General features: G+C 35.2%; 2 protein-coding genes across 3 annotated transcripts; both read left to right on the top strand.

The window, feature by feature from the left end:
• The first annotated feature begins 7,395 nt into the window (after positions 1 to 7,395).
• LOC102611290 (putative disease resistance protein RGA3) lies at positions 7,396 to 11,027 on the top strand. The gene is made up of 2 exons (XM_006478540.4): positions 7,396 to 10,610; positions 10,746 to 11,027. The coding sequence occupies exon 1, from the start codon at positions 7,489 to 7,491 to the stop codon at positions 10,585 to 10,587; it is 3,099 nt and encodes a 1,032-aa protein (XP_006478603.2). The 5' UTR covers positions 7,396 to 7,488; the 3' UTR covers positions 10,588 to 10,610; positions 10,746 to 11,027.
• Positions 11,028 to 11,828: 801 nt separating this feature from the next.
• Positions 11,829 to 17,335, top strand: LOC102611577 (disease resistance protein At4g27190-like). 2 transcript variants are annotated; one of them, XM_006478541.4, is made up of 2 exons: positions 11,829 to 12,130; positions 13,187 to 17,335. In XM_006478541.4, the coding sequence occupies exon 2, from the start codon at positions 13,192 to 13,194 to the stop codon at positions 17,152 to 17,154; it is 3,963 nt and encodes a 1,320-aa protein (XP_006478604.2). In that variant the 5' UTR covers positions 11,829 to 12,130; positions 13,187 to 13,191; the 3' UTR covers positions 17,155 to 17,335. The 2 variants fall into 2 exon arrangements, with proteins under 2 accessions (XP_006478604.2, XP_052293055.1); XM_052437095.1 differs by lacking the exon at positions 11,829 to 12,130 and adding an exon at positions 12,184 to 12,325.
• The last annotated feature ends 1,043 nt before the right edge of the window (positions 17,336 to 18,378 follow it).

Here is an 18,378-nt window from a genome sequence, read left to right as displayed (position 1 = left end):
GTAATGTTTTCAGAGTATATCCAAATTGTTTTTCCACTAAGGTTTTGAAGTATTTGAAGGTGTCTAAGGATTCTGATTTGAGTGTCAAAGGAAAAATCCAGCAATATCTACTATAGTCATCTACAAAGCTAATGTAGTATCTATAACCATTTAGAGATGGTAAGGGTGCTGGACCCCAAAGGTCAGTGTGTATAAGCTCTAAAGGAACTTTAGTTTTGATTCCAGTTGAGTAAAAGAACATTTGATGAGCTTTACCATACTGACAAGCATCACAAAAATAAGGTGCTGATATAGATGAGTAATCAACAGAAAGAGAAGACATAATAGATTTCAACACATGTTTATTGGGATGGCCAAATTTTTGATGAAACAAGTTTGCTAATTTGGTTGAGTTCACTTGAAATTGTGAATTACAGACATTATTTGTAGCTGTATCAAAAGTTTTACAAGCTGGATTATTTAAAACAAAAATCATAGAGCTAGGTGCATAGGTAAGACAACTGGAATTTGAAACACAATCATTCTTTAACAGCAACAGGTACAGTCCTTTCTTAGCAATCCCTTGAGCCAGATGTTGTTCCTTCATCTTGTCCTTTATGAAACACATATTGGTAACAAACTCAATGGTTATATCAGTGTTATCTTCAAGTAACTTTGAAACACTTATGAGATTTTTAGTAAGTTTAGGCACACACAAAGTATCTCTTAAGTGTAAAACTGCATTGCATGATGTTTGAAAGCATGCATAGCCAATATGTGAAATATGCAAGCCCTGACCATTACCAACAAGAAGCAATTGGTTACCTGAGTATTCATTTCCAATTTGCAGGTTCTGTAAATTGTTAGTGATGTGATGTGTTGCACCACTATCAATGTACCATCCCTGATCAGTTATTGCTCCCTCAAAGGTTGCAAGAAAAACAGCTCTTGGTGGATTCTGATATGGATTGTTAAAAGGAATATAATCCTTGTTGAATCTGTTCCTGCACTCAGCTGCAGTGTGCCTTGGTTTAAAGCAAATCTGGCAAGTGACATTAGCAATAGCCTGATCCAAAACACCTTTGCCATTTGTAAAACCACCATTAAATCCTCCAGTCTGGCCAGGATTACCATTGTAATTACTTCATCTACCTCCTTGTGGAAAGTTTCCAAATGAACCATTCCAGCCACCATTCCAGTTTCCTCTTTCTTGTCCTTGTGGAAAATTTCTACCATAACCACCTCTGCCTCCAGCATATCCACCTCTGAAACCACCATTCTTGTTCCAATTGTTATTGAATTGACCACCATTCCAATTGTTATTGAACTGACCACCTGGTTTCTTGTTATTATTATTAGTTCCAAATCCAGTTTGAGCAATATTAGCAGCATAGTTCAGTTTAGCTTCTTTGCTTGAACTTAGCTGATTTGCTTCTAATCTAGCTTCGTGAGATAATAGTATAGAATCTGCTTCATTGATAGAAATCTAATCAAGATTTGCTTTAAGATAAACTACAACAGAATAGTAAGGCTGACCTAATCTAGAAATTAGGTGAGTAAGAAAATCTAGAGAACTTATTGGGTTACCGGCAATGGCTAACTCATCAGCAATTGTTTTTAGCTTGCCAAAAAATTCAGTTACTGTCATTGATCCTTTTCTAAGATTATTGACCATTATTTTCAGATGAACCTTCTTAGCTGAAGTTTCAGATCCAAATTGTTGCTCCAAACTAGTCCAAAGTTCTATTGAAGTTTTAGAGTTTACCACAAGGCTCAGTATCTCAATGCTGATAGACAACATCAACCAGCTCAGCAGCAATTGATCCTTTCGTTTCCATGTGGTATATGCTGGATTCAGCTCAGCATCAATAGAAGCACTTTCAGTCTCACTTTGAAGGAATTGAACTGGACTGGTTTTTTATCCATCGAGCAAATCTTCAAGACCATTGGCACGAACAGATGAAAGAATTTGAAACTTCCAGATCATATAATTCGACCGATCGAGTTTAATTGGAGAAGTAAAAGTAAATGATGAAACAATAGAATTTATGTTTGAGTTTATGCTTGAAGATGCCATGAGATTGAAGATCGGTAACTCTGATACCAAGTTAAGATACCAGAAAAGTGTTTGGTATCTGAGAAAATGAAGAGAAAATAACAGAGACTTCAGAGAGAGAAAATGAATTACTATATTTATATTATGATTGTTATAAGAGCTCTTGAATTAATATGGAAAACAAATCACGTGAGTTGAGCTTAGCTAAACATGCATCAACAGAATGCTAACAAACTACAACCAGCATAACTAACATTAGCCAGCTCATCTGACATGTCAACAGCCATAACTAACAATAACGAACTACTCTTAACAGCTAGAATGTAAAATATTTGGACCAGAAGTCCATAAGCCAGAAACATTAAAGTTTCGATAACAAAAAGTGGAACGTTTTTGTAGCAATAATGAGTATAACAAACACATGCAGTCAGAAAAATTATTTACAAATAATAAGAGACACGAATGCACTTAGGCTATGTTTGCTTGGAGGTAGAGAAGTGAGGAGAGGAAAAGAATTTGATTTCTTTCTACTTTCCATTGTTTGGTTGGACCAACTTTAATGAAATTGAAATTTAATTTCTATCAATTTGAAAAATTTGTATTCCTTATTAATGACTAAGAATTTCAAATTCCTTATCTATTTAAACACAAAAATTCCAATATTATCCTCTAAACAAAATCAATTTTAAATAAATTAAAGTATAAATAATTAATATTTATTTTCTTAATTAATAGGATAAACTTATTTGAAAAAAGAAAAAACAGTAAAGTGACTCACCGAAAAGTCGCCGGAGAGTCGCCGGAGTTTCGCTGGAGACGCACTTTATCATCAAAACCGATACCAATAGAATTCTCATGAGCCGATCTACAACTCTATAGGGTTAGAAATGCTCATATACGTAGTTATTTACCTCAAGTCTTGTTTAAATGCTTGGGAAAATTTAACTCTCATATTTCCAACTATATAGTGTATTTTCTGCAAAATTAACATTTCCAATGAGTAAATCATCCATTTCTGATCATAATTATGCATTTAAAGCGATAAAAATAGCGGTCAACAATGGTCAACGCCACCGGTCAATGGAGGTCAACAGAGGTAAATGGCGGTCAACGGCGGCTGTCCATTGCCAAATGTTGTAATTTTAAAAAATAAAATTTTAATTTAATTAGGTGATTTCTAGATTAAATTAATTCATAATATTATTATTTTTAATTTATTAACAATATTAACATTAAAGATAGTGGGTATATTTATCCAAATAAAAAATATGTAATTTTTTTTCCTTTCAAATTTAATATGAAACCAAACAATAGCAATTAATTTTTGCATTCTTTTCCTCTCATCACCTCTCCATTCCTCTCCTCTTTTCTCCTCTTCTCCCCTTTCTTAAAACCAAACACCACCTTAAAGATGTCAACTATTTAATTTAAATTATTATTTTTTTAGTTGAAACTTTAAGTGTTTCATTTAATCATATATCTTTAAGTATTTCAAAGCAGATTCTCTCTTCTTCGGCTGCCAATCACCTTGCGCGATTTCCAGTTCCGGCAATGATGACGGAACTGGTGGGTTTTCCAATGACAATTGGCACGTGTGCTCACCATGGTATGTAATTTCAAATGATACCGGATCATCGCTGAGCTGCTGAAGTTTCTTTCCTTGCAAGGCATCCATGCGAATGTCCGTGGTTGCACCCCTAGCAATTCCTGAAAGAGACCCATAAGGAAAATAACCAACAACAAGAAGGTTAGACACTTCATGATTAGGCTATGTTGCCACTTTATTTTATAAAAACATTCTTTCATTTTCATACGTGGCCAAGTGAAGAAATAAAGGAGACTTTCTTGGCCTTTCACTAAGTACTTGTATAAAAAGAACATTTTATGTAAATAATCAAGCAATCTCAATCAGTTCCGGAATAAATTTTATCCTTTTTGTGTCTACTTGGTCAATCATTTCGAAATACATTAAAGAAATTCGACTGTAAGAGCAATTTCAGAAGCAATAAATTACGAGTTAATTAATCAGTAAACTGCCCACATGTTATGCCTGCATGTCTCAGATAATTATGTTCAATTTTAAACAGCCATGGCTATCAAGCCAGATAGTGGGACTGGATATTGTAACTTGGAAATTTTGAACCCAGAATTTCTTTCTGGCCATACTTCCTCCACGTGTAGCCATCGTCCTCTGGAATCTGAGGTGCGTCTACTCTCACTGTTCGCTGGGACTACGAATGCAAAGTCACACATAGCTGTCAGCTCAAGTGTTCACGACGACTTAATAGAACTTGCTACTTGCTAGCATACAACCTAAATAACTTTTTGGACTATGCTGTAAGGATGCAGGGCCATTAAGAGTATGTTAATAAAATCGTCAAATCATTTCTTCTTCTTCTTGTTGCTCTTCTTCTTCTTTTTTAAAGAAAAATCAATTTATAAATTAATAAACAGTCAGAAACAATAAATATAATAGCTTCCATTTAAACATATATAAAAGCAAGAACTAATTTAACTAGATTATGTGTAGTTGTATTAACCAGCCGTAGGACATGTGGAATCGTAAAGTGTGCTGGGAAGGAACTAGTTGTTCTCTTTATTGCACCACTTGTTCCTCATCTTTTGTATGTGGTGTGGGAGTTGCATAATTCACTCATTTTTTTTCATATTGACATCATCAACAACAATAACTTTCTTCTAGAGAATAGATTGGATTCATAAAAAATTACATATATTAATTGATTCTTTAACAACTAAACTTCTTTTATTAAATACCCTATAATTTATAATAATAATAATAATAATCACTTCTTTTCCTCACTCATATTTTTAATAACACGTGCAAATGCGTAACTCGATGCACCAAATATGATTTTGTGGCCTTCCTCACACAAATGTCTAATGCTAACAAGTTATGCTTTTTAAGTTTTCAACCAAATAAACATTTCAAAAAGAAGTGGAGAAAACATTTCTAACATTACCTTCTCCAAATATTTTTTTTCCCCTTGACATCGTCTCAACTGTTGACAATCCCTCTTTTCTTTTTTTTCTTTTTTTTCTTTTTTTTTTCTCTCTCTCTCTCTCTTTTCTCTGGAGCAGCTACTAAACATGGGATGAAAGTATCACTCCTCTTGTCTTTCTTGAATAAACACTATCCAAGAACCACTTTTGGCTCTTAGAAGGGGAAAAAAACTATTTTATGGCACTTTTTCATATGCATCTTTGAATTTTCACTTCTTTATTAAATAAATATATTAATCAATTGTCATTTTTTGAGTATGGGTTAAGCTATTTTAATTTAAATTTTTTACTTTAAATTTTAATATAATTAAAATTTTTGAGTCATGTAATTCAAAGTCAAAAATAGTATTTGTATTGTCAATTTACATTCTGCGGCTGAAAAAATATTTTTGGCAAGAATCCTCAAAAAGTAAGATGGTCATATTAAGGTATCTATCGACACTATTTTTGCACGATAGGCAAGCGAAAAAGTTGATGGGGATAGATATCATTTGTTAATTAAGGCAAATTTGGAAATGCTATAATTTTTAAAATAATTTTTATTAGTTGTGCTTAGAGATGGCCAATAGACCGGACAACACGTAACATGGCACAGGCACGGCACGGGCACATTTTGGTAGGGCACGCGGCACGGCACGACACGACACACACGTAAGCCTTAAAAACACGACACGATTAGAGATAGGTTAAAGTACAGCACGCGAAAAAGTACGTAATAAGCACGCTTCATTGTTGGGCTAGCACGCAGTCTGTGGGCTATCAATAGTACGTTAGCCCAAGTATATCAAAGTAAAATTTTTTAATGAAAAGTAAATATAAAATGTTATGATTTTACAAATATCTAGAAATTAAATTTTTTAATATATTTTTTATAATAGGCTTTAAAAATTAATTTAAATCCTAGTTTAAATAAATATTCTAATTTTTTTGTGTTTACAATTTATTAAATGAATAAATAAATATCATGATTTTAATAAATAAAATTATAAATATCATGATTTTATAAATGATAAATAAAAAATTTTACGACATTAATATTTTATTTATGAAATCATAACTTAGTTAATATTTAATGGAGGTATGTTTTATTTGTGAATGAATTTTTTTCATATTTATACACAAAAAAATAAATTTATGAACTAAATATTTTTATGATAAGTTGTGACTTGTGATTTGTTATAATGGATATCTCTTAGTTGTGACTTCTTGTAATTGTTGTCGCAAGATTGTAATTTTAATTTTAATTAATCATTATTATGATCCATGGAATTAAATTTATGTATTGTTGTATTATTATTGGTTATTGTGAAATTAAATATATAGTTGTGAAATTGTGATAAACTAAGAATAAAATGTCAATTGCTTTCTTAATAAAAATTATTATTATTATTATTATTATTATTAGGTTGATAGGCTTGCAAAAGCATGTCAGACACGAGGGCTTGAATAAAGCACGCCAGGTATGTGAATTATTTTAGGCACGCTGGACATCTGAGTTTAAACTTTAAAGTAAAAAAAAAAATTGATGGGCCTTTTTTGGGCACGGTCCAAGTATGGCACAAGTGGGCTTGTGCCTAGGCTGTACTGGACCTTAAAAAAATTGGGCACAACGCGGCCGGTTGGCTACTTCTAGCTATGCTATAAAAATAATTAACTGTAAAAAGAATCAGCTAAACATTTAGTAAAATTTACCTTAAAAAGTGTTGTGAATTTTGAAAATAGTCATATATGTTTGATAAATCTTACTATTAAAATGTTGTTGAGGTATAAATGATTGAATTGGACATGAATAAAATTTATTTACATCTTTATAAACATATATAGAAAATATTTTTTATTGTGCATATATAATAATTGATACTAAAATAAACATTTTATATTATTAATTTTATTTTTTATTTTGTTATCTCAATGTAATTAGTAATAATAATAATTTCTTTAAAATTAATAATTTTATTTCCTAATTAATAAGAATACTTTTTTATTTTATAATATATACGAGGATATATATTAAATTATATTAAATATAAAATTAATTCTTAAAATTAAATTTTAAAAAATTATTCTTTCTTCTATTTTCAAAATCTACTGTAATATACGATGTTTTACCAAAAATATTATTTTAAAAAATAATTAAATATTAAAATTAAATTAAATTTTCAAAATTATTTTTTAACTTCTCAAAAATAATTCCGAACCTTTTACTGGACAGAGCAGCTGCTGTTTCATTTTTCAAAATATTTTATTCCATCGAATCAATCAATTGACGCGGTCTTATTTAAAAGTATTATCGTCAAAAATGCTTTTATAGCCGCCGAATTTGTAAATTATTGATAATTTGGGGTCATTTTCATAAATTTCGTATAAGACGAAATGTTGTCTTGTTCTCCGTGTCCACCCGTCAAAGACAATTTCTCACGTATTGCCTATCAATGGCGGAAACTGTAGCGTCTCCTTTCCTCGATATTGTCTGCAACAGATTGGATTCACACGCCAGGATTCTTTCGAGGAGCACAGGCTTCGTACAAATACGTGTCAAGTTAGCAGAAATACGAGCCCTCCTCGATGAAGCAAATTCAGACCATAAGCATGAGAATTCGAGTCTCAGGCGCTGGTTCTCTGTTCTTACAGACCTCGTTTATGATGTCGATGGAGTAATTGATAACTGGGAGGAATCTGAGAATAAGAAAGCAACATGTTCGTTATCATCAATTGTGAATAGTTCCAAAATCGAGCATGAGGTTAAGAGCATTCATGTAAGATTGGTTTCGCTCTTAAATTTGTTTTATAAATTTTCCCCTGATGTTTTTCTAAAAAGTAAAACAATTTCTGATGTGGGTTTTGTAAGATCTGATCAATATGTTGTTATTGGTAGAGATTTTGAGGTGTCAAATGTTGTGAATATGATGGTTTTAGATAATGAAGAAGATGAACTTGAGATTTTTCCCATTGTGGGGATGGGTGGAATAGGAAAGACTATTCTTGCTCGAAGAATTTACAATGATGAGGCTGTGAAATCTTATTTCCAAATCAGGGTTTGGGTTTCTGTCGGTGAGAAAAGTCTTGATGTGGGAGCAATTTGTCAGGCAATAGAAGTTGAGTGTGGTATAATTCGTGGGAAGGGGAATGTGGTGGAAGCTAGAGGTATATTGGAGGGGAAGAGGTTCTTGATTGTGTTGGATGATGTGTGGGACGAAGATGGTGAAAATATGGAGAAGGCGCTGTCGTGGTTGAATGTTGGTGGTTCAGGATCTTGTGTGTTGGTAACTACACGTTCTGGTCGTGTGGCAAGTATGATGGGCACGGTCCCAACTCAACACTTGACATGCTTGTCCAGTGAGGATTCTTGGGTTCTTTTCAAGCATTTTGCATTTGGATCTGTGGAAGATGAGAGCACTGAGTTGGAGGAAATTGGTCAGAAAATTGTTGCTAAGTGCAAGGGGTTGCCTATAGCAATTAAGACTATTGGCAGCATTTTGCGTTCCAAAGACAAGGAAGAATGGTTGTCTGTAGCGGATTGTGATTTATGGACGTTGCTTGAATTTAAGTCTCATGTCTTGCCAGTTTTAAAACGGAGCTATGATAATCTACCTTGGCATTTGAAACAATGCTTTGCGTATTGTTCAATATTTCCAAAAGATTATTGGATAAACAAGGAGAAGTTAGTCCGCTTGTGGGTTGCAGAGGGGTTCATTCGATTGGACAGTGGAAGTGAAGACTTAGAAGAAACTGCTGATGACTACTTCATGGAATTATTGCAGCACTCATTCTTTGATAACATAGTGAGGGGTATTTTTGGGGAAGTAGTAATGTGCAAAGTTCATGATTATATACATTTTCTTGCTCAGTTGGCTGCGGGGGTTGAATACTCAATTGTGTCAATTCGAGATTCACAAAATATTCATACAGATATCCGGCATTGCACTTTGGTTGGTGATTTGTCATCATCAACAATTCCAAGAGCTAGAAAACTGCGGACATTGCTTTTCTTGACTGTTAAGATGGAAAACTTATCTTTCCCTTGTCAAGAGTTTCAATGTTTACGGGTTTTGGACTTGGGTCAAAGTGGCATTATTAAGTTGCCAGACTCTATTGGTACATTGAAACATTTGAGGTATCTTGATCTATCTCATACATATATACGAAAGATACCAGGATCCATCAGTAAGCTGAAGCATCTGCAGACTTTGGATCTTTCCAACTGTTACAACCTTGAAGAGTTACCCAAAGGTATTTGTCAGTTGACAAACCTTAGAACTCTGGATATCAGTTCATGCTATTCTTTGACTCACATGCCATTAGGGATTGGGAAACTAAGGCCACTCCGGAAATTGCCAGCCTTCATTCTGGGTAAGCAACGTTTCTGTGCTGGCCTTGGAGAGCTAAAGTTGCTTGACCTTCGAGGAAGATTAGAGATTAAGAATCTTGAGAACTTGAAAAATGTTGTTGATGCAGAAGAAGCAAAGCTACATGATAAAGTACATATTCGTTCATTAGGATTATCATGGAGTCGGAATGCCCAAATGAGAGATGACAAAGCACAGGCTCTTATAGAATTTCTTAGGCCACCCCACAATCTCAAAGTATTGGATCTAAAAGGCTACAGAGGTTCCGTCTTTCCTTCATGGCTGAATTCAGGTGTCCCCAATCTAGTGAAGGTTTCTCTTGTTGATTGTACTTGTCAGGAGCTTCCACCTCTGGGGCAACTACCAAACCTTAAGGATCTTTATGTGAAAGGGATGTCTGCTGTGCAAATTATAGGCTACAAATTTTATGGAAATGATGCTATCAGAGGATTTCCATCATTGAAACTGCTCCAGCTTTTTGATATGCCTAATTTGATGGAATGGAAAGGCCAAATGACGGAGGGAACAGACGAATTTGATGGAATGCAAGAACCATTCCCCTGCCTGGAGAAACTGGTAGTTGAAGGATGCAGTATGTTGAACACTTTACCATTTATTCGAAATCTTAAGAACTTAGCTCTATGCAACAGCAATGAGAAGCTAGTGTGCTCATTATCTCGTTTTCCATCACTTTCCTCCCTTGTTGTCGACAACTTTCCAGAGCTTAACTGCTTATCTGATAAGACCGGAAACTTGAACTCTCTCATGAAACTGACGGTAAATGAGTGTGACAATCTGGAGTCTCTTTTTGTGTTCATGCAGAGTTTCTCTTCTCTTAGGCATCTCAGTATTCTGCATTGTGACAAACTGGAGTCTCTGCCTATGAGCCTGGAAAAGTTCTGTTCCCTACAGAAGTTAGATATCGTAGAGTGTCCAAGATTAGTCCATATCCCTGACATTATGGGCCAACATTCTTCCCTGCTAGAGCTGTCTATAGAGGGTTGTCCAATGTTGAAGTTGTCACCCAAAAGCATTGAATTCCTTGGCCAGCTTCAAAGATTGGTAATAAAAAAATGTCCCCAGTTAGAGAGACAGCTGCCGATGAATGCACTCCATGAATCATTCGATCCAATTGACTCAGATGGAGGTGGTATCGATGACGACATTGAATTTGATGGCAGATGAAGTACCAACAGAGACTGATGCAGGTATGTTAGCAAAATCTGTTTGACAAAATCTTTTGTTGTCTTATGTGTAAATGAATAGTTTTCCATATAATGATGTACACCGTTGCCTGTTTCAATTTGGTTTCTTATCAAGTTAAAATTTTGTTAATTTTGCAGGTGCTTCTCTTCGTGAAAAAAACAAACATGGGTGAAGGCATTGGGCTTTAGAAGACTCAAAAACATCCCAATTGTAACTTCATCATAATATTTAGGATTAAAAAAAAAAAAAAAGAACAATGATTACTTACTCCTTGATTGTTCCTGAGCAATAGTTCTTCGAAGTATTCCAAGTGCCTCAATGTAAAATTGTAAATCAAATCTCTTCACAATTTAGATGTGATGAGTCAAATCCTTTATTTATTTATTATTTGAAGTGAAATATAGTAAGATGCATGTGAACTAGGATAATTTATTTCAATTTTCATATTTGATTTTACATAGCATGTGACTGTTAATGAATGGTACACTTTACACACACACACACACACACACACATATGTATATGTATATGTATATATTATTTTATTCCAAATTGCTAAATTAGGAATAATTTGTTTCTGCTGGGTTGTAGAGTATTTATCAGTTTGCCTGCAAATTCTTAACGAAATCGAAACGAGTTTTACATAATATTGCTATTGAAACGACGTACAATACTCAACCTAAGTTTATACGTAACTACATAATGCAATTAAAAAAAATTGCAGAATTAAAATATATTTAATTAATTTAATTTTTAAAATTGTTATGAAATGTTATAATGTGAAAGTTATTTAGATCTGACTTCGCGTCTATTTAATATTTCTTATTTAATAATTATAAGTTTTTTTAAAAAAATTTGTTGTTTAATTATTTTTTTTTAGTATGGATTTTAGGCTTAAATACTTAAATATCAACTAATATCTATGATGAATTATAAAAATATAAAATAAATAAAATTATTATGCTTTAAAAAATTTAAAAAAAATGAATTTTACATCCAACGTTCAAAAAAAACTTGAAAATGCCAAAAAGAAAATCACAAATTATCAGTGGTCGTCCGAAAATTAAAAGGGAAATATTAATTATTTTATGACGTTACAAGATTAATTTGTATATTTAATATTATGACGTCGCATATATATTGCAAAAAAGAGAAAATTTTCGAACTTCGGTTATAGTGAAAAATGATAATTTTCAAATTTCCAGCAAACTTTGGTGCAAATCTGAAATTTTTTCTAAAAAAGACCTTTGAAATTGTTGCGGAGTCGGGACTTCGTCAAGATAGTCTAGTTCAAAGTATTAAAATATATTTAGACAAAAAGCAACTCAGAATTTTTTTTTTTTTCTTTCTTTTTGATTTTTGAATAAAACGACAGTTGAAAGGTCAAAAGTCAAAATCGTACAGATGAGCAAAGCTCAGCACAGAATTAAGATGACATCGAGAAACTTTTTGTCACAACTTACGAATTAGAAGGACGTCGGTTCGGACCTTTCTCTCCACCAAGTGCGGTTTTAGCTTTCTGGTTAGTTGAAATTTTGAAAGGATCCTTCTTTTGATTTTGTTTTGGCTTGCACTCCAAATTATGGGCTCGATAGTTTATGAAGACACAATTCGTCCACTTTTAGTTTTTGTTATTATTGTAGTCATTAGTTAAGAGTAATACTTGGGCATGTTTGTGCTTTATCTTTGAAAGCACAGCGTAGTTAAGAAGTGATTGGTAAGTACAACTATTCACTCGGCAACTTGTGATTGATTAAAAATTCATAGTACCACCTCAATATCAAACAATTCCATTCAAGTGATTTTTTGGTTGCCGATGATTATGTTTTCCAAATGCTGTTCTTTTGACAAAAAGTGCAAAAGGCAAAATTCGTTTTCCATATTTATTTCACAAGATATCTTACCAAGCATGTTTCCAATTTTTAGTTTTGTGGGAAAATTGGCTTCGGAAAATGATGGTAAACATGCTTTTAGGTGAGGTTCATCTACCATCTGGGTATTATACAAATAGACGGAAACATGTGACTAGAATCATATTTATAGAGTGTTAACTGTTTGCTGTTCAATTTATGGCTCCTTACATTACCAATCTAGATGCTCCATGTTAGTCTTTCATTATACTTTGGATGTTGTTCCTGTAACACTATATTTTCTTGAGACCAATCTTTCAATCATTGAACCTTTGACTCCATTCACTGAAAAGAAAGAGAGCGGAAGTTTCCCAAATTCTTCAATTTCACTACAATGCCTTCGCAAATTTAGCTCTAAATCTTAAGACACTCAACTTGCTGTATGAGAAACCTTCGTAAACCAATCAAGTGTAATTTGTGTATCTTCTATATTAATTAATGTGGATGTTATTGCTTCTCTTGCATTGGCACCGCAGAGAACTTATAAAATATCATTCAAATGAGAATAAGTATGGATCTGCACCCAGTTCATTTAGACAACCTTATCTCGTAAATTGATGGAAATTGTATAAATTTTTTGTTACAATTGTAGTTGTGACGCAAAGTATTGCATACTATTTACAATGTATCAGGCTTTAAATTCCTTATCCTTTGTTTGAACACTGCAGGTGAAATGGACTTTACTTGGTCCGTGCTGATCTCGCCTGTGGTTTCACTGTTTCGGAAAATTGCACCTTCAAAATGGCATGGAAGGGATGTTGAATTGCTTATTCAGAAATATGAAGGTTTGTATGATATGAGAGATTTTGTTAAGGAAGAAAAAATTAAAGAATTAATGCTGGGTTCAATTCAAACAAAGGATTATCAGAAATGGCTTTCCAAGGAGAGGGAAATTGAAAGTCGTGTGAATGATATGTTAAAATTAAATGAGGAGAAATCACATGGGGTGTTATGTTCATGCATGAAACTACCGCATGGTGATCTCATGAATGCACTTAATGACGTTACTTACCACTTAGAGAATCTTGCATCAGCACATGGTTCAATATCTCATGCACAACATCAGATAGCAACAGCATTAATCAGTCCAAGAATTGAAAGCAGGACACACGGCCAGGTTGAAGTGACTAAGTATGTGAACAAGAAAAGAAAAGCTGAGACAGAAGGTGAATCAAGTGTAGAAGTACATGCACAGAGAGAGAAAGCTGCACAATGGAAAGAAATGAGATGTAGTGACTCAAAACCCTCAGTTGAGGGACATGAAAAGCATGTGGGAGTTACTGAACCAGAAACTTTTGTGCCTACTAAAGTATTGCATGATTCAGTGGCCCAATCATCACATATGGAAACAAAGACATTAACCAGTCAAGGAGTTGGAAGCAGTACATATGGACACATTGAAAAGCTTATGACTGTGAACCCAGAAAGAAAGGCCGAAAGAAAAGGTAAATCAAGTGTGAGAGCAAGTACAGAGGCATTGACCTCTTCAACATCATCATTTAGATCTATGGTCGAGGCTTATACAGGAAGTAGGCCGGTACCTGGAGATAAAGATGAGCTGACTTATGATATATCAGGTGATGTTCGGATGCCAATTGAAACTGTGCCTACTGCATCTACAAAATCTTTGTCAGCTGCAGATCAGGTTTCTGCATCAAATGTAGAACCTGTGACAGAAGATGAGGTGATATGTCCAACACAAATTGATACACGGACAATGGATCAATCTGAAATTCAGCTTTCTTCTAGTGAAGTAGAATCGTGGTCATCAGGGACTGTGGAAACTCTCTCAGATGGAAATGAAAGGATGCTGCCTGTGCACAGGGAGGAGTTTAAAACTGCTCCTTCTCAAAATGAAGTTAGTTCCACTGCCAGAGTAGTAACATTCAAATCAGGCCCAAGTAATGTAGCTGCGGCAGAACAAGTAACTTTTTCTCCTTTTAGAATAGAAGATGAAATGCCACTTGTGGTTAAAGCTGAGGCAGAGATTTCTTCTAAAACTGAAACAGATCAGTGGTGGCATGAATTCGGCTTGTTTGTCAGTCGATCAACTGAGAGAACTGTACTGAAGATCCTCCAATGCATAAGTGGCGTTGAAGCAGGAAAAATTGGCATTCATGGAATTAGTGGGATTGGCAAGACTACTGTTTTGAAAGCCTTGATCAGTTACCCAAAAACAAAACTCATATTTGACGTGATCATTTTGGTGACTGTCTCAAGATATTGGAGTGTAAGAAAGATCCAAAATGATGTTCTAAGACAGCTACCACTTTATTGTGAAGATTCTGAAGCTGACTCTGATGTTGCGGAAAAGTTATTCCATTTTTTAAATGGGAAGAAGTTTTTGTTGCTACTTGATGATGTTTGGGAGCAGATTAATTTACAGGAAGTGGGAATTCCTGATCCCAGTTCAGAAAATGTCGGCAAGATTGTAGTGGCATCTAGAACAGTGGGTGCTTGTCTTGAGATGGATGCAAGTAAGTTGATTGAAGTGGAAACTGTCTCTAAGAAGGAAGCTTGGGAGCTGTTTTATGAACAAGTGGGACGAGTCATTGAATTGCCACATATCCAGCCATTTGCACAAACTATAGTTTACGGCTGTGGTGGCTTGCCATTGTTGATTATTGTTACAGGAAGGGCTTTAACTGAGGAAAATAATGTTCTTGTGTGGGAGCACACATCAAAGCTATTCTCAAAGTCTATTGCGAATGCAACGATTGAGGAGGTAATCCAACTGTTGAAATTCAGCTTTGACCAATTGAAGGATTTTGACACCAAGAGTTGTCTCCTTTATTCTAGTTTGTTTCCGGAAGATAAAGAGGTTAATGTTTTTGAATTCATCGAAAATTGCATCCACGAAGGTGTAATTGCTGGGAGTTTGGGTGATGCACGAAAAAGGGGACAGGATATAATTGATATTCTAGTAGGTGCTTCTCTGTTGCAAGTCACTGAAGCTGGTGATTCCATCAAAATGCATGATTTAATCAGAGATTTAGCTTTGGGGATCTTATCTGTCTCAGAAGATAGTCAGATTCTGTTGAGTGCTTATTCTAGATTGATAGAGACTTCAAGTTCAGCAAGTAGTTCTTCATCCAGGACACTCAAAGTGCCTGAAGGTCATCGTTTCTTATTGAGAGCTGGTGCAGGTCTTACAGAACCCCCTTCACTGAAGGAGTGGGAACAAGCTAAATTCATATTTTTGATGGATAATGAGTTGTGCACTCTACCTGAGAAGCCAAGTTGCTCTGAACTTTCGGTGTTGTTCCTTCAACGCAACTATCAGCTGAAAGTCATACCCATGTCCTTTTTCCAATTCATGACTTCTCTCAAAGTTTTGAACCTATCCAAGACCAGAATCAACTGCTTGCCGAAAACACTTTTTGAGCTTAAAAACCTCCAAATTCTCATTGTACGAGATTGTGAACGTCTATCTACTCTCCCCTCTGATGTTGGATCGCTTGAAAATCTTGAGGTGCTTGATCTCCGAGGTACGGAAATTAGCAAATTACCTGATGAAACTGGTGGATTGGCATGTTTGACCCACTTGGAAGTCTGCTTCTATGGATCTATCTGCAACGTTGAGTATGTGAAAATGCCACCTCAGTTGATTTCGAGTGGGATTATATCAAGGCTTCATGCATTGAAAACTTTAAGTATTGTTGTATACCCTGGAGATAAACGGTGGTATAAGGATGTCAAATCCGTTGTACTTGAGGTCTGCAATTTGACAGAGTTGAGTTCTCTCTGTTTTCATTTCCCAGAAATAAAGCTCCTTGAACTGTTTCTCCAAAGATGCGTAGCATGGAATGCTCAATGCTTAACTGAGTTCAGAATTGTTGTTGGCCATGACATTAAGAACATTGTCTCTCGGGTCCCAGATGCAGTGGCATTTGATTATAATAAACAGGGCAAGTGCTTGAGATTCATAAATGGTGAGAATATACCTGATGCAGTTCTTCAAATATTAGCTTGCTGTACTGCTTTCTATTTAGATAATCACCTTCACATAAACAGTCTGTCAGACTTTGGGGCCAGGAGTATCAACGGCTTAAAATTTTGTATAATAAGTGAATGCCCAAAGATTGAAACAGTTGTGGATGGCAAGGAGCTTACTACGGTCATCTTTCCAAGCCTTGAGAATCTAAGTATTCATCATTTGTGGAATTTGACACACATATGTGAGGGAAGTGTACCAAATGGAAGCTTTGCTAGGTTAAGAATTTTGTCAGTGCATGCATGTCCAAAACTGAAATTTGTCTTCAGCGGCTTCATGATTCATTTCATGTCTAACTTGGAAGATCTGACTGTTGAAGACTGTCCAGCCATTGAAGAAATCATATCTGAAGGTGAGATAATTGATTCTGGTTGCACTGCACTTCCCAGGTTGAAGAAGTTAACACTTCATTTTCTGCCTGGATTGGTTACCATTTGGAGTAGTGCTTGGCCTTCACTAGAATATGTCAGCTTCTATGATTGCCCTAGGTTGAAGAATATTGGTTTGGGTTCCAACTTAAAGCATTCCGTTATGGAGATTAAGGCAGAGAAGAGTTGGTGGGATGATTTGGAGTGGGAAGATACTGAATTGCAATTGCACCTTCAAAATTGTTTCACTACCATCAGTGAAGATGATCTGTAGGGAAAAAAATTACATTTGTTGGGATTTGTAATGTTATTTAAAGTAAATTAACAGTTGATAGATTTTCATCATATTCCATGTATGATTGTTGTGATGAAGTGTAAAAAGAAAAGTCAGGAGCCTTGATAAAAAAAAAAGGTCATAGCATGGAATGAGCACTGAATGAGATGTTCTTATGAAATCTCCTTTACACTTTTGAACGCAGAAAAACAAAGTGTAATTGATTGGGTAGATAAACACAAAGCCACTCTGTAATTCTTGGCACTATTTTGAAGCAGCTAAAATCTTTGTGATACGCCCAGAACTGAAATGGTTAAATAAACAACCCAGTAGAGAGCAGAGTGTTGTTGGAAGTAGGGAAATTTGTATTTATCAACAGAAATAAACCCAAAACACCCAAGCATTCGAGAGGCTTGGTATCTCTCCCAAAATGAGCAAGCTCACTACAAAATAATTCCCTGGATACCCTCCCCAAAAAACCAGCTCCTCCCATATAACCTCCTCACTTCTACGCCAAAATCGAATAACAGAAAAAACTCTAACAAATTATCAAAACCGAAAACCATCAACTTATTACTAACAGAAATGCATAACAAACTCCTCTCTCTATACTACTTAATGCCACGTCAGCCACGATGGGTATTTCCAGAATTACCCTTGCGCCTTGCATATGTGAAACGCACTTGTGGCCTAACATTACCATCCGCCCAAACTTTCACCTTGTCCTCAAGGTGGAAATCGGGAAATTGTTGTTGGATCAGATGAAAATCCTCCCAAGTTGCCTCAAACTCAGGCAAGGATTTCCATTTGAGCAGCACCTCCACTTCACCGGATTGACCATTAACCTTAGGACGAACTCCCAACAATTTTTCAGGTTCCACCACGAGTTCAAGCTCAGGAGTCAACTGTGGGGGGATAGTGGGGGAAAAGGATGACACACCAAGTGCTGCCCTCAATTGTGAAACATGAAAGACAGGGTGGAGTTTTGCTGTTTGTGGCAGTTCTAGTTTGTATGCCACCTTCCCGATACGCTGAAGAACCTTAAATGGACCGTAGTAACGTGCAGCTAATTTCTCAAACTTACGTTGAGCGAGGGAGCGCTGCCGGTAAGGTCTTAGTTTCAGAAATACCAAATCACCTGCATTGAAATCTACATGATGGCGCTTTTGATCAGCTTGCAGCTTCATCCGCTGCTGGGCACGAAGCAACTGCATCCTCAGATCG

The sequence above is a fragment of the Citrus sinensis genome, chromosome 3, assembly GCF_022201045.2.
Source record: "Citrus sinensis cultivar Valencia sweet orange chromosome 3, DVS_A1.0, whole genome shotgun sequence".
Taxonomy (NCBI): Eukaryota; Viridiplantae; Streptophyta; class Magnoliopsida; order Sapindales; family Rutaceae; genus Citrus; species Citrus sinensis.
Note: the sequence above shows the minus strand (reverse complement) of the source record. Positions and strands in the feature narration are given on the sequence as shown.

Excerpts from the sequence above, each read along its gene's own strand:
- LOC102611290 (XM_006478540.4), top strand. The coding sequence starts at position 7,489 with ATGGCGGAAACTGTAGCGTCTCCTTTCCTCGATATTGTCTGCAACAGA.
- LOC102611577 (XM_006478541.4), top strand. The coding sequence starts at position 13,192 with ATGGACTTTACTTGGTCCGTGCTGATCTCGCCTGTGGTTTCACTGTTT.